General features: G+C 40.7%; 1 protein-coding gene across 1 annotated transcript in view; it reads left to right on the top strand.

Annotated features, from left to right (window-relative positions):
* The first annotated feature begins 1,538 nt into the window (after positions 1-1,538).
* ACOT12 (acyl-CoA thioesterase 12) overlaps positions 1,539-16,264 on the top strand; it is a 29,815-nt gene continuing 15,089 nt past the window's right edge. The window contains exons 1-6 of the mRNA XM_042866217.1: positions 1,539-1,671; positions 3,944-4,013; positions 8,532-8,592; positions 9,576-9,677; positions 11,552-11,684; positions 13,496-13,646. Coding sequence (XP_042722151.1) covers positions 1,539-1,671; positions 3,944-4,013; positions 8,532-8,592; positions 9,576-9,677; positions 11,552-11,684; positions 13,496-13,646 — 650 coding nt within the window. The remainder of the gene's footprint in view (positions 1,672-3,943; positions 4,014-8,531; positions 8,593-9,575; positions 9,678-11,551; positions 11,685-13,495; positions 13,647-16,264) is intronic.

The following is a 16,264-nucleotide window of genomic DNA, read 5'->3' as shown; positions in this document are numbered from 1 at the left end:
TTCTTTCTTTCTTTCTTTCTTTCTTTCTTTCTTTCTTTCTTTCTTTCCTTTTAAAACTATTTAAAACAATACTGCACCTGTTTCCTTGGTTGTTTTTACTGTTTCAGTTCAGGCCTCAAGCCATAAAGTGAGAATCATTTATAAAACCACATTAGCAAATAACTTCTGAAGGAAAGCCAATGTCTCAGGTGGTTGAGTAAGCCTTTGGAGTTTACCTCCCTCTAGTTCACCATGAGTTCTCATTTCAGAAGACTACTTTCACTGAAGGCTAGCTCAGCAATCTATGGGTTTGGATGTAAGGCATCTTCCATCTGCCCATGACCATTTGTTCCCTTTGCCACAAATGGGCATCAGTAAAGAACTTCTTCACTGTGGGCTTGAGAGAGTTGTGGAACAGGCTGCCAAGAGAAGTTGAGGAGTCTCCTTCTCTGGAGATAGTCAAGACACATCTGGCCAAATGGCTCTTGCTGTAGGGAACCTGCTTTAGCAGACGTTTGAACTCCCAGGTCCAGAGGTCCCATCCAAACCCTACAGTTCTTTGATTCTGTGAAAGAGAAATAGGCCCCTTTACACATGCCTCCCAGAGGCTGCCTTCACCTGCTAGGTAGTCCCGCCAGCTTCTTCTAGCAGTGCTGGTATGGCTGCTGTGCTGCATAAGTCAATTTTCTGCTGGGAAACTGAATGTCTGCCACAGATCTCTGTGAACTTGGGCTGGTAACTTCATTTCTGAATCCTTTCATCTGTGAAGGAGAATAACATTGATCTACCAGGTGCTTTCTGAGGCCAAATTCACTGACAACTGTGAAAAAGGTATTCTGATGTGCAAGAAGCTAAAGGAGTACCCGGGGCTGCAACGAAAGGATCTGCTGAAGCTGCAAGATGGACACGACAGACATTTGAGTTAGTTCAGCAGACGGCGAGAGGAGAGGTGCAGGAGGGCGGGGAAAGTCCGCTTAGCAGAACTAAGGCTGGTCTAGGAAAAGGACGCTGCATCGAGGCTGTGAGGCCGTCACCTCACTCCCCGTGGCTGCCAAGTGGAGAAGGCAGCAGCAGCCATTTGTGGCACTCATTCGGCTGCTGGATGCCCACTGCTCCTGGTGGGCAGCTCCTACCTCCGACAGACCGCCGTCACACGACACGTTCCTCAGAAATCACGCGTCACCTGCAGCTCCGAAGTGCCCTTCCCAAGTACTAGCTTCTCTTACCCCAACAGAAATGAGAGAAGTTGCCATTTCTGTTTCTCTAAGACTGCTGCGCAGCTAGGGGAGGTCTGCTGACCACTCGCCCAAGCACGCACTCCACACTTCTACAGTTTTCGGTTTCCCCTTTACCTGCCTGTGAACTAGCAGTCCTACCGCTCTCATCTCACAGCGGACAGCAGACAGGAGGACCGCGCACCTGCCCACAGCCCGCCCCGCCGACAGAGGGCGATTCCCTCTCAGACGTGGGCGCTGAGGCGGGACGGGTCCGCCCAGCCCGGCAGGGAACGGGGAGGCCGCGGCGGGCAGGCGTCGGCGGACACTGCCGCGGGTAGCGGCATGGAGCGGAGCGGGGCGGCGGGGGGATGGGTGCCCATGTGCCAACGCGTCCTGCCGGCCCACGCCAACCACCGCGGGGAGCTGAGCGCCGGGCAGCTCCTCAAGTGGATGGACGCCACCGCCTGCCTGGCAGGTAGAGGGGCCGGACAGCGCGGCGGGGCGAATGTCCGGAGCCCCTCACACGCACCGCGCCCGGCGGTGGTGGGCGGCTTTCTGCTCCCAGGGGCTGCGTAAGGCCCGTGGGTTTGCGCTTCGAGGGGCCTGGTGGGTCCGGGAGGGAGCTGCGAGGGTGGGGAGCGCAAAAAAAAAAAAGAGGGCAGTGGAGGGAAAGTCAGGAATGGAGCAGTGAGAAGTACTGGAGGATGGAAAAGAGAACCCCGGGTAAAAAAAGCCACCCACTTCAGAGACTTTTGTCATCTCTCTCATGGCTTCTGGAGATGATTTGCCGACAGCCATCTACACTCGTGCACACGAAGCCTCGTGGAGAGCAGCATGATGTGGGAGTGTGTGCTCTCATGGCATTGCTGTGCTGGGCTGAGTGCTGGCGTGCACTGTGCTGGAGCAGCTGTACGTACAGGCTGGACCAGGCTTTGCACACTGCTGTAGCTGTAGGTATCCCTGTTCCTTGTGGGGGAGGTGGACGAGGTGACCCTTAAAGGCCCGTTCCCACTCAAACGACTCTATGATTCTATAACCCTTCAGATGGAGAACGCAGTGGGATGCAGGAGCAGCAGCCGGCACACTTCTCAGGGCCACTGCAGGTTTGCTGAGTGGTGTGATATTGCACGAAGGAATTGCTTTGTCTTCAGCCTTTTGGTTATTTCGCTCTTAAAAATGCTTTTTTTGAAAGGCTCCTCACCACAGAAAGCCCCTAAGTCCTAGCTCTGCAGCAGAGTTGGTCCTTGCTCCCTGGGCTACAAGTTAATCTGCGATCTTAATCAGCTGCAGACTGACTACAGAGCTTCCTTTCAGCCCACCTTAACTGTTTTTCTTTGGTTTGTCTTAGAACAGCAGCAGTCAGTCATGCCACTCATCCCTTCGCACACAGAGGGTTTGTAACACTTGAATCCTGTGTCACAGCGTGCTAAACATGACAGATAGGATTTTTTTTGCTGTAACATCTTTTCCCAATGCTAGTGCCAACTGCATTTGCCAGCACCAGTGTCACACCTGTGTTCTGTGTCCTACTGCTTCAGACTTGACCCAACTGGCCTCTTGGCTCCACTTTTGAGTTTACAAGATATCGCTGTCATGTTCATTATCTTCTATTAAAACTCCAGCTTCATAGTCGATAGGGACCTCTTACCCTGAGTGGATCATTGTGTTCTTCATGAGTGCCTTCATGTGTTTCACAATCATGTTTTAAAAGGGAATTTCTCAGGTACTATGATAACGCATGCACTATCTTCTGTCTTACCCCTCCAAGCTTATTCTTGTACAGATCACTAAAAATATTGTTAGGCTTCTTGTGAGTGAGACCCCCTACCTCTTGGCAGAGCACTACCATCAGCATTTTTAGCCTTTGTCAGTCAGGAAACTTTTTGGAGCTGGGGTTTCTGGTGTTTGCACAGCCCCCAAGGTGCTGGAGATTGAGCCTGTGACATTAAACTCTAGTGCTGTTGTCAAATAAATGGTAAATCACGATAACTTGCTTTTAAAAGAATAACTATTAAGCTGTCGAATATTAACAGTATAGACGTTGCCCTTTTTTATAGTTAACTTTCCTGATTAATTCTATTAATATAGATGTTATTTTTCGTAACTGTGTCTTAGAGAGATGGAGAGCATAGTACAGATTTTGCTAATAGTATTTTGCAATTGTTATACAAAGTAAATACTTACTTTAATGTTTGAATCTTGATTGCATTTTTGTTATATATAGTTCCTGCATTTTACTGCAACACTGAAGGCATGCACATACCTGCTTGCCACTGCTGCTACCATGCTATCAAGGCAGTAAATCATTTTCCTTTGTCTTGGAATTCTCACGTAAGAAAGTTTTTATGCAGATTTAACATTGCCACGATTCAAAGCATCCTAGTTTTGAGGTGATTGCTGGGAGTGCTATAGACCTACTAATACTTTTTGTCCTGGAACATGCTTGTTAGCTATCCTGTATCAGTGTCCATTTTTAGCAGAAGACTTCAAACAGAACTTTCAAACTCAGGAGAATCATTATAATAGTCCAAACTCATCTCTTGATACTACCCTTATTTCATGGTAAGTATTTCTCTTATTTAGCTCCTTCTTTTTCAAAAGAGTTTACTGCATATTTGCCTTGGGATGATCAGAAGACAAACTGGGTGTGTTTCATCTCTGTCTATGATGCACGTGTATGAGTATATAGGTGAATGGCTTGCTGCTAGAGCAGTGTAGTAACTCTGTGTCCTGTGTCTCTTTTGAAGCTGAGAAACATGCTGGTGTGTCTTGTGTGACAGCATCTATGGATGACATACAGTTTGAAGAGGCTGCCAGGTACAGAAACGGCTAGCAATGATCGAATGTTTTCACTTTAGAATTTCTAATTTGGCAGAGATAAAATGAGGCACTGTAAAATCATGGTAAAATGGGCCAGTATACTCTCTAAAGTTACAGGGTTCAGTCTCCAGAATGCTTTTTTCTGTCTGTGATAGCCTGACACTACTAGAAACAAATCAATTTCTAAAGTCCAAAATAACCTGTACTTATTTGACCTGCAAACATCGATACCAGGTGAGAAACCAGTGGCCTAGTGATCTACTGCAGTTTATGTGAATGCTACACAATATTACTTATCTCACTAAATAAGGAATACACACCTATGATTTTTTTCTATCATTTGTATCACAAATCCTTTTTCTCACCATCTTTCAATCAGCTCTTCCTAAAAAAATCTTCTAATAAGCTTCTGATAACAAAACAAATGTTCTGCATTTGTGATTATTTTCATGATTTTCCAAGGAAAAAAAAGATACTGTAGGAGGAAATGGCACGTTTTTTTCCTGAACTTTATCTTGCTGTGAACTTACAGTCATTACTTGTAGTTAATGCTGTAATGAACCATTTATGTAAAAGCCATGGTTTGTTAACAATTAAATAGGCAAAACTATGTGCGGAAGTTAGTCATATTACAGAATGTGAGCTGCTGCAGCAGCAAGACACAAACAAAAGAAGAAAATGGTCTGTGAACTTCTCATTTGTGTATTTGCATCTTACAAACTAGAAATTAATGAGTACATAAGTGACGGCACAGATGGGGTAGAACTGCTTACCTGCCTATGTACATGCAGGGGTGATCATAATAGTAAGCCAAGAAACACTGCCTGTCAGATGTACAGCTGATGTTAGTTGAAAACAGAACATGAGTGTAAAATAAGCATCCACTCACACTGCTAAACAACAGGTTTTCAGACTAGTGGCTTCAAAGATGAGAACCTGAAGCAGTAGTATAGTGGGTGAATATGATCATGTTGAAATCACAGTTTGTTCTTCATCTGTTGTACAAGAAGCTTTAACATGTTTGTCTTAATTGTATTTGTTTTGTTGGTTTTAAACTTTTCCTTAGGAAAAAAATGCCTGTTCATGAAAACTGTAATCACAAGTGAATCCTGCAAGACTTGGTCCTGCGAGTGAAGTCAGGACAATGTTTTTCTTTCTGCCACAGTATTTCAGACTTCAGTAGCTTCAGATTTGTTTCTGAAAGCAGACCCAAGCTTCTAAAGAAGATACTGTCCTTCCCAATTTGTTTCTAACTATTTTTCTTGTTCTACTCCCAGTTACAGTGCCAGTTTTTCATTAAGTTATGCACAAGCCTAGTAACAGTGAAGTCATGTCAGTAATTATTCTTCAGACTCAGGTCAGCCCTTATATTTCCAAAACTTTACCAGATTATGCAAACATTTTGAGTAGGAGAGCTCTTGTATTTTATAAATTTTAAGTTGTAGGCTGTAAATTTTATTCACCTAACTCAAGATTGCCAGATGTTCTGTAGGGATTAACTCCTCTGTGCTTATATCTTGTCAATTGGCATGGAAACACAACTTCTCATTGTGCATCCATATATTGCTAAACTCAGCTTTATGCCATGATAACAAATAAATCCTTCTTCCTTGTCTTTTAAAATGCAGCAGCTCAGTAAGAAAATCTGACTTTAAATGACATTTCACTTTCACTAATACTCTGAGTTGTTCTGATAGATTTCATACTCCTCCTGCCAGTTACAAGAGAAAGTGTGATGTTCTGTGACTTCTGCCCAAGCTAATCAGCTGTCTTGTCTTAGATAAATTGGTTTTTCCGAAGACAGAATACATGATACAGCGTAAAAAATTCCATTTTGAAACAGCTCTGGAAAGTACATAGAAAGACATTTCTTGATCATGCTGCGCTACAATCTCCATTCTGACATCTTTATTTTCTGATATGGCCATGGACCCCAGAGGACATGCTTCTGCAATGAAATGTGAGTTCAGGTAGACAGACTGGAGTACCAGGGGAGATGTAAGTCAGTCAGGCAGTATAATGTCTCTGAAATCCAAACCTGTCTTGTTGCAAGTCTAGCTCCTCAGGTTGAGTGAGATCACATTCAACTTTATTATATACTTCCCTCAAGTTCTGCGCTTCGTCTAACATCAACAGACCCAGTCCTACCTCTCCAGCTTCTGTTGTGCAATATTCTCAAAAAGAGGAAGAAGAGTCACCAGGGAGGTATTACTAGCAAAGGTCAGAAACAATCTTTTGTGGAGAATAGTGAAGTACTCTTTGGGGTAGAGACTAATGCAGTCCCTGCTAGGTAGGGGACCTTGGGGACAATCTGGTGATGTTCACAGGTACTGTGATGTTGTCCACAACTCTCTGAACTCAATCTCTTTAGAGGAAAGCATGATACTTGCCAATAGTGTGTGCCATAGTCAAGTTTATCTACTGAATTTATCTTTTTTGACCTTGTGCTTCTCATTACCTTTATTACTATATTACTGTAATCCTCTTGGGAGTTTGTGATAGACACAGAATCTTCAGGGGAAGAAGGACCATCAGGGTTCAACTCCTAGCTCCAAAAGAGGAAAGTCCAAAACCCTGTGGCTGAGAGTGCTGTCCAAACACTTCTTGAACTCTGGCAGCTCAGGGCCGTGCCCACTGCCCTGTGGAGCTGTGCCATGCCCACCGCCCTCTGGCGCAGACCCTTTCCTTCACCCCAGCTGCCCTCCCCTGACGCAACTCCATCCGTTCCCTCGGGCTCTGTCGCTGTCACAGAGCAGAGCTCAGCGCTGCCCTCCACTCCCTGTGAGGAGCTGCAGCCACCATCAGGCTTCCCCTCAGCTCCTCTGCTCTGTGCTGAGCAAACCCATTCACCTTTCCCCGCAGACCCTTCTCCACGTTCGCAGCCCTCCCTTGGGCACCCTCTGACAGCTCCGCGTCCTTCTCACATCGCCAGCCCGCACGCGGTGCTGGAGGTGAGGCCGCACAACGCAGAGCACAGTGGCACAACCCCTGCCCTCGCAGCGCTGGGCCCGATGCACCCCAGGCTGGATGGCCCTCTGGGCTCCAGGGCACACTGCCGGCTCGCATTCACCTTGCTGCCACCAGACGCCCCAGATCATTTTCTGCACAGCTGCTCTTAGCCGCTCGTTCCCCAATCTGTACATATGCACTGTGTCAGGTGCAGAATTCATCACTTCTTCTGTTAAACTTCTAACTGGTGATTGCCTGGAATTATGTTAATGTTTGTGCATAGTAGAAAAGCTTCTACATATCTTGAAAAGCTATGTGTCTGCAAAAGGTCCTAAATCATACCTCTAACCACTTTTTTTCCTGTCTATGCAAAGGTTCCCACTTGCATTCTTGAAATGTGAACAAGAAAGAGAAAATTTGTATGCAGTTCATTCTTCTTGTCTGGTGCTGTAAAGGAACAGGTTTCTTATTTTCCATTTTAGTGTTTGAAAACAACTTGCTTGAAATTCTGGGAGTAAGAGAAGTAGTTTAATAAAAGGCATACCTTTACATATCAAAACACTATTCATTAAATTAGAAAGAAACAATAAATATATATACTTTAAATAAACTGGGATCATACTGTGCCAAGTTCTTAAGTTGCAAATTTTTGTCAAGTTCCATCTGGATGAAGCTTGCTGCGCTCTGGATCTGATCCTTAGCAGCTTTAAGTCAGTCTGATTTCCATGAAGTCAGTGGCCTTTTATTTTAGCTGTGGTTCTCACCATGCGTATCAATAAGGTGCTCAATAATACGGCTCTTATTGAGCCTCTTAAGGAGGCTGCCCTCTTTCAACTTTGCCTAGTAGCAGGATATTAAAAATAAGAGTCAGTCTTAGTATATAAGAAGCATTTTACAAGTTCTGTAAGGAAAGAATATGTTTTCATAGCCAATTGATTTTATGTAGATGAAAATATATTATTCTGCTTAGATATTCTGTGTAGACAAATGAAAAAGAGCAGTAGTTGTTCAGAAGCATGCTGCTAGGACAGAAGGGGCCTGCTGCAGCCCTACACGCCAACAACACGGAAAGTGAACTCCTTTCACATCCTTCAGAAACTTAAATGAGTTGGGAGTGGAGCACAGACTGGAAATAATTGCTAGTGTTTGTGTATGTGTATGCTAGAGAATGTGTATAGAACATATCCCATGCAGTTTTGCAGTTAGATATGCTCAGTAACTTGGTGTAACTTTTGTGGCAAGATATGCCTTTGAGCAAAAGCAGAATCTAGTATTAAGGACTTGGGTGCTGAGCATACCAAGGATACTGATTGATAAGTTTACGCAGTTTTCTGAGTGACTGAAACCATTATTGAGCGTGATGTTGAGTATGATTGAAGCCTGACTTACAAATAATTGTGCATAACCTTTTTCACTGCATTTGCGGTGCCCAGTAGAAGGTACAAACTGATCACAGCTAGTGACAGTTTCATCCAGAGATTTTCTTCTCTACTATTATGGATACCTATAGAGGAAGGGACTTGTAAACCATTATTAACCATAAGAAGATTTTACTCTTCTTAACAGAGTTGGACAAGTTATTACCATCAAAGCAAAGGTGAACAGAGCATTCAAAACCAGCATGGAGGTAAGAGCTTACCACTTGTATTACCACATAATGATGCTTCAGGTACAGAGAAGAGAGATGGGAGGAGGGATACAAGAGCCTAGCCTTACTAGTTTCAGAAGGTGCTTTCTACAGATCTAAAAAAATCAGCACTGCTTAATCAAACTCTAGTTTCATAATTACTACTATAATTCCGTGTTGGCTGTTAAATAATCCATGTCAAAGTAGAAACTAAGCCCTGAAGACTTAGAATATTTGGCAGATATTATGGACAGGATGGTATAGATGGTGTTAGTCCAGTCCTAAGTTATTAGCCTCAAAGGGGTCTGGATCAAAGCCAGGGTCTACTGAATACGTGGAGTTGTAAATGTATTTGAAACTTGTGATATGGGAGTATTTTTCTCAGTGGAGTGCATGTTCTTCATATTGTAACAATGCATTGTCCAATCATTTGAAATGAGAATTCAGGCTAAGGGATACTTTTTTCTGACTTCTGCCCAAGTCCAGTTTTTCTTAATATCAATGGGAATTATGCATATTCTAGAAGAATAATTTAAAACACAGTTTAAAAATAAAACATCAGAAAGTTTGATGCACATCAGGCATTTTTCAGAGGTTCAAATGAATTTCTTCCAGTGTTCTGCATGTTTATAAAGATTTAATTTTTCATACATGTAGTAGATTTGAATGAGGACTCCAAACGATATACAGGTAATTAGATATCCATAAACTAAATGTCTGTCCTGCTTTTTGTTTTACCCTGTAACTTATAGGAAGCATCCATATACTAAAAACTTTTCAGGGGTCAGAGAATACTGATATTCTTAAATGTTCGGAGCTCTATCAGTGATAGCAGATCAGTCTTTTTACTTTTGTTCTTCCTTTAGGTTTAAGAGGCAGGATGTGATTAATTTGATACACAGTATGTTGCTTTGTCTCAATTCAACTGACAGTGGTGTAATTACTTTTTTTGTCCCCTTGTCTTACTACCTCCTTCCCTGTAGGTTGGCATCAACATTACAGTGCAGGATGTTTTGACTAATATTGAAAAAATTGTGAGTGTGGCATATGCAACGTATGTAGTCAAGCCAGTTGGTCCTGAAAAGGTATTCTTTTTGTTTTGTTCTGTGGTTGAAGTTGGGACCAGGTTTCTCTGAGATATTCCAAATTTTATATTGTGAAACATGGGAAAACACAGATAAGAGCTTATTCTGTTTAATAGTAGAAAAGCAGCATAAAGTCTTGACAATAAAGAAAGTGCTTTTTCCACAACTCAACATCTGAAATTCTTAGCTTTTTATAATTTTTTCCACTTTTTGTTGCACATTTACTAGTAGTAGAACTGGTGCCATTATAAGGGCTCAGTGTTGACAGACGTATGCATGGAAGAAATATTCCTTTGAGTCTGCACCATCTCTCTCCTTTTCAGAAACTGATTTACATACATGAGAGGGATTGGGGGAGTTCGTGTATTTTTTTTTTTCTTTTTCATTCTTCACCTCTTTTGAAGAGATTGTTCAAAGTCACCACTATTCAGATAGAAGAAATTTTTTAAGCTGTCTTCCAGTGTAAATTAATTATTAAGCATTTATGTAAAATAGCGTTCATGCCACTGTTGTTTATTTTCCTCAGTGTCTAGTCGCCTGGACATGTTCAGTAGTCAGTCATGGTACTGTTCAGCCTGTTTCCCATTGCTGTGCTCAGCAGCCACTGTTCTTCTAATATTTTCCTGTGAGAGAGGCTGGATACTCACCAGATCTTCTTCATAAACTCCTTTGAATGTAGTCTTCTTTATAACACAAATTGCTAGAATCATATTTCATTTCTGATTTTCTTGTCTCTTAATGCGTTATGAAAATGCATCTGCCTTTTTAAAATACTGACTGGAGATTGGTAGAGAGTAGTCACAGAATCATAGAATCACAGAATCACAGGATGACTTAGGTTGGAAGGGACCTAAAGTCCACCCAGTTCCAACCACTGCCATTGGCATCTTTGCCACCCACCTGATCACACAGGACCCCAGCTATTTCTTTTCTTTTTTGCAACAATACATGACAGCTTGCTGAAGAAACAGTTCAGAGCACTTATACCAAAACTAAAGCTCAGTTTACCTCTGAAAGATTAACAGCTAAATTGGTTAATCTGAGGGCACTAAAATATTATGAAGTAAAGATTGTTTATTAAACATTTGATATCATAGCCATGGCATTAACCAATTTACCTTTTGCCCAAATTTCCAGGAGGGTTATTTCAGGATTAAGTTGGTGATGATTAACTACGACTAGGTTTAAGACAGGACTGCCAGAGAGAATTTAAGACTTCAGTTCTAATTCCATTGGAAATTAAGGTCTTGGGGAAATTAAAGAACATTCTTTTCAAACCCGTTTTTCCTAAGCAATTGTTGCCAAAGCTGTGCAGAGAGCAACAGCATACATTCACCATCTTTCACCTGAGACATTTGGAAAAGGTGAGGAAGCTCTCGAGTAAGATCAGAGATGAGACAAGAAAACTAAAAAAGCATTTTGAGTAAAGACTCTTAAGATTGAGAAATAATGGCAGCACTACCGTGTGATGCAGAATATTAGTATTGTCTGTGTTACAGAGCATTCTTTTTAGGTTTCTGGAGCCTGATATTGTAAATAAATCACACAAGTAATATATATTCAGGTCTTTTTTTTTTTTTTTTTTAATGTATTTGTTTGTATGCTTGTTTATTTAAACTGCATGTGTTATCATAGATAAGTACATGTAAAAGCTAAAAGAATGTCATTGGGTTTTGACAAATGACTCTGAAAAGATAATGCAGTATCCCTTGAACTTTAGCTCTGTTCTTGTTTGTATTAATCAGACGTGTCATCTTCGACAATTGATAACAAAAGATTATGGAAAATGCTGATGGTATTTTGAGTTCGAAGTGCACAGTATGATTGTAGAATCAAGAGCCTTTTTTTTATTATTTTTTTTTTAATTGGTATAGATTGAATTAGAACCTGTAAAGCTTCTGTCTGCAGAAGACCATCTGGAGCATGCCCTGGCTACTGAAAGGAAAAGAATCCGACTGGGCTATCAAGAGGTTTTTCAGAACCTAATGCAGGAGAGTAATAAAGAAGGTGACTACTGTGGTCAGTACAGAACATGGAATAAATAACTAAACAACTTATACAGCAGTTCAAACATCTGAATATAGCTTCTTGAGGTGGTGGTGTCAGATTGTAAAGAGTGTGCCAGATTTGTGATGCTGTGTTGGATAGTTGCACTAATATAATAGTATTGCTTTCAGAAATTCCAGATTTAAAGTGCAAAAGACCAAAGGCTAAGCACATGTTGAATAGGTGTGAAATGCAGATCTTCTTATAGATTATGTGTAAGGTTTAACAGTTTGTGCAGAACTTTGCAATACAGTAATAAGGTCCTATAGGACTAGTTATAAGGTAATAAAAAGGATAAAGTCTATTCATGGCTATGACTGTGGAAGAAAGCACTGAGAACTGTGTTCCTGCTGAGAGATATTTCCAACATGCAGACATTTCTTCATTATGTGATTGCTAACAGGTTAAAAAAAATTAAACTCCTCAGGACCAAGCTAGAAAATTTCAGACAAGAAACAAGTTGATATTTATTTCTGGTAGAAATATCTTTTCTTAAAGGCAGCTGTACTCCAAAGTTGCTGTAAAAGGCCATGAAGTAAATTACTAACAAATTTTTAAGAAATCTGCTCATATTTTGAAATTCTAAACTGTTACTACATAAAAACAATGGTCAGCATGTATCTTTATCAAGTTATAGTCTTTATTTAATAAGATCGTGTAGAGACTAATACAGAAAAAAAAGTGTTTCTGTCTTGATAATTGCCTCATAGAAAGTGACTCAATCCCATGAAAGACAGATCAGAGATGCTGTTTTTGCCTTGCCTTGCCTAGAAATTTCCTGGAAGGGCCTTATAATGGTAAGCACAAATTCACCTACTTCAGGAGGCAGAGTGAGCATAACAGGAGAAACAGCGAAGAAAATACTGCATTAGGTGCTTCCATGTAGCATATTCAGAAAGTGACGTTTGTTTTCTGAGTAGGTGTTGTGAAACAACTTAAGCAGTTCCAAAGTTCAGGTTAGTCAAATGTGTCCGTGCAGTTATATAATCATAAAGCCAGTTAATTAGGGCAAAATTCAAAAGTACAGTTCAGGTCAAGTAGCAAGTATTATGGATGTGCACTTAGTAAATTACTGACATTGTCTCGTGCCTAAAAGCATTCTTTAAAAATGTAACTGAAAAAGCAAAGTGACTAGTCACTTGAAAGTGGAATTGGAAATGCTTGAGTAACAGAAGGTTGTTATTAATTCAGATAAGTATTTGTATTCTTATTTTATGCCTTCTATATTTCTAATAATGAAAAATTTGTAAGCAGCAGGTTATGAACTAATCATGCAATACTCCAACTTAATTAGACACATTTGCACAGTTGCCTATCATACATGGTGGTCAAAGTCTGTGGAAAGCATTTGAACAAGTAATAAATAGTTTTAACAATATCCATTAGAAGTTATGCATAGCAACCATGAATAATGCAAGCACAGACTCTGACAGTTGGCTGCATGTGTTCTCAACTGACCAAGCCTCACAGTTATTGCTTCTGATACAGCATCTTCAGAGAAGATAGCCTGGGAAGGAAGGATCGCAGCGTCATAGTCACATACCTAGGGCTGCACCATCCACCACCTCTGGCTAGCATGGTAGAACAGAACAAATCATCACTGTCTTTCTGCCCTTGAAAAGAACAGAGGTTTTCCCCTGTATTCCTTTTTCATTTTTCCTTTTGAGTGTATCTGAGGCAAATGGCACACTTCAGTAACTGGGAATATTTTCCTTTTGGCTATCAGAGGTAATAGCTGAAATAATTCATGATACATTGCTGCTATATTTCAGAAACTTTTGAAGAGGAAGATACGATTTCAGCTGACCTTACTCATGTACAAAGTATTGAGCTTGTCCAACCTCCTCATGCAAACCATCATGGAAACACTTTTGGTGGTCAGATCATGGCTTGGATGGAGACAGTGGCAAGTATTTCAGCAAGGTACTTTCTTCATCATAGTCTTTGCATATGTTTCTAAGTGGATGTATTCCTCCAATTTGATATTTAGGGTTTCAGTGGGATTTATTACGTGAAAAAAGCAGATCCAAATCTTCTTGCCTTTTCTTCTTAAGATTGCAGGAGGTCTTTAAGCAGTTTATGTGGTACATTTACCACAGCATGCCACACTACTGTTGGAGTCATGTTTTGTTCACTCTGTTACACATGCAGGCCCGAAGGTGAAAGAGGCTGTATTTGCCTGAAACTCCCTGCAGAAAGTCAGCATTAGGAATAGGAATAGAATCCCACCCTCCTTTTGGTTGGTGCAGTGTTTTAAAAGCAGTGGCAGTCGTTAAGTCATAATAAAACTAATACAGGCTCATTATCAGTGGATAGCCAAAAATAGAGAGACTTCTTATGGTGGTCTTAAATGAGACTTAAATGGTGGTCTGCAAATCCTTATACCAGAGGAAGGAATAAGTCAGGGATGAAGAATCAGAAGAACCACGTTCTTTTTTATTGATGATGAATGATGAATTAACTTGTGGATGGATGGATTAACTGAATAAACTTGTGGATGTTTAACCTCCACAAGTTGCCTAGCCTTTCAGCCCCTTTGAGTCCCACATCCTGTGGGTTCTGATATTTTTAGCAGTGTAATTTGCTTTGACATGTTGAGATAGTAAGTACAAAATATTTTTGTGACACTGTCTAGCTTTGCTTGTCATTATGGCCTGGGCATATTGTCAGTAAATAATTCTTCTTGTCTGAATTTGAACTGTTTATCTTCCTCCTTGTTCTTGGACAATATACAGAGCTTCTTTGTAAGCAACACTTGAATTGCAGTTTCAATTCTTCTTGCATACCAAGTGACCTATTTCACTGCAGGGATGTTAGATTTGTTTTTGTTTTTTAACTTTAATAATTAAATTACTTTCCCATTCATTATTCATGTGTTTCTGACTTGGAGACAGTAGTTGTACTGATAGGAATCTATGAAGGCATTACTCTGAAAGTAATGTCTTGTATTTCGTTATGTTGACCCATGTCACCAGGGACAGAGGTTGGTGGTATGGCAGTAGATGTTGAATCTTCCTGTCAATACTGTTACATTTTGTTTCTGTGCGACAGGCAGGCAGCAGAGGAGCATCTGACATGGAAGTGCATATGAAGTAAAAGTGTATAAGTGAATTCCTCCATGTGGAAAAAAATGACTCCCACTGACATTTATTGACATTTTCTGAGCATTTATTGAAACCAGCGGGTGGATTTGAGCACAGTGTGGGGGGTGGGGGGTGCCTTTCAGCAGTGGTGACAGCAACGTGAAGGTCAGACCATGTACCAGATGCCTATGCAGATTGTTCTGAGTGCTGCATGCACTCACTGTTGAAAATGCATGTTGACTATGTTGAGAAATGGTGTTTTGTAACTGAGAATTTTCTCTATCAAGTAGTGTTGTTGTACTGTTTGTATCTGTTGTAGTTTCCCTGGAAATAAATAGGAGACACTACTTTTGGAGCAACCTACATGCTTTCCTTAGTTAGAACTGCTTGTTTTATTAACATGAGAATGCACTGACCTTACCTACTGTTGTGTAATTTCATTGGCTTCAAAGGCTTCAGATTTGTACCAGAATTTGACCCAAAATGCTTACTTGTTTTCATTTGGTAAGTTTGACCTACTGAGAATCATAAAGTGAAGGGAAACATCAGCAAAGCAAGTACTGAAAATATTTTCATTGGAATAATTAATGTCAAACATGCTTTGTCGTGTTGAAAATTTCAAGATTAATAACTGATGACAAAGGATGGTTGAAAACAGTGATACTGTAATTTCTGCTTGAGAAGCAGCTAGTTTTCCTATAAACCTTTTCTGAGGCCACTTGTAATTAGATGTGACCTTTGAAGGTGCCAGTTAGGAGTTGCTGTGGCCACAGATTTTGACAGAGAAATGGAGCAGGAGGACTAACACTTGAAAAAGTAAATTTGTAGGGACTTTTGAAAGGTTACTTACCTTCTCCTCCCTCTTTTTTTGCCTGGATGATAGATGAAAATCTTACAGATAGTAGTAAAGCCATCCAAATACTAGTTTGAGCCAGATCAGTCACTTGTATGTCTTAAACTTCCAGAAGTATTCAGGCCATAGCTTTCCTGGAAAAACAGCATATTTAGGCTGAATTTCTGTTTATTACTTTTTTTGTTATCTGTAATGCTGTATTTGTAGCCTTATTGTGAACTTTCTAAATGAGATAACTATTGAATGTTTTAAATCAGAAGATCAAGTTATTCTTAATGAAATTACAAAGTAATTTGAATGTCTTAGCCTATTAAAAAGATGTACCAGTCAGTTAATTAGCAACAGATAATTGTGTGCGTTTAACCATACTGGAACATTAGCTTCTACAGTGTTAGCTTCCAGAGTGGAATTGAGTTAAAAGCTAGGAATGGTACAAAACTGTATTTTCAAGCATAAAAACTGCACAATGGAAATCTTGTCTCAGATGTGCACCTGCAGTTCTTAATTGAAAAGTTTTGCACGCATACATGGGAATTGAGCAGAGTGTGAAAATGAGTGACATTCATGTATAGTGTTCGTGTGCTACAAAATAACATCTGCCAAGA

The sequence above is a fragment of the Lagopus leucura genome, unplaced genomic scaffold (genome assembly GCF_019238085.1).
Source record: "Lagopus leucura isolate 7727_CA_CO unplaced genomic scaffold, USGS_WTPT01 Super-Scaffold_810, whole genome shotgun sequence".
Classification (NCBI taxonomy): domain Eukaryota; kingdom Metazoa; phylum Chordata; class Aves; order Galliformes; family Phasianidae; genus Lagopus; species Lagopus leucura.
This window is presented reverse-complemented; position numbering and strand designations above follow the sequence as displayed.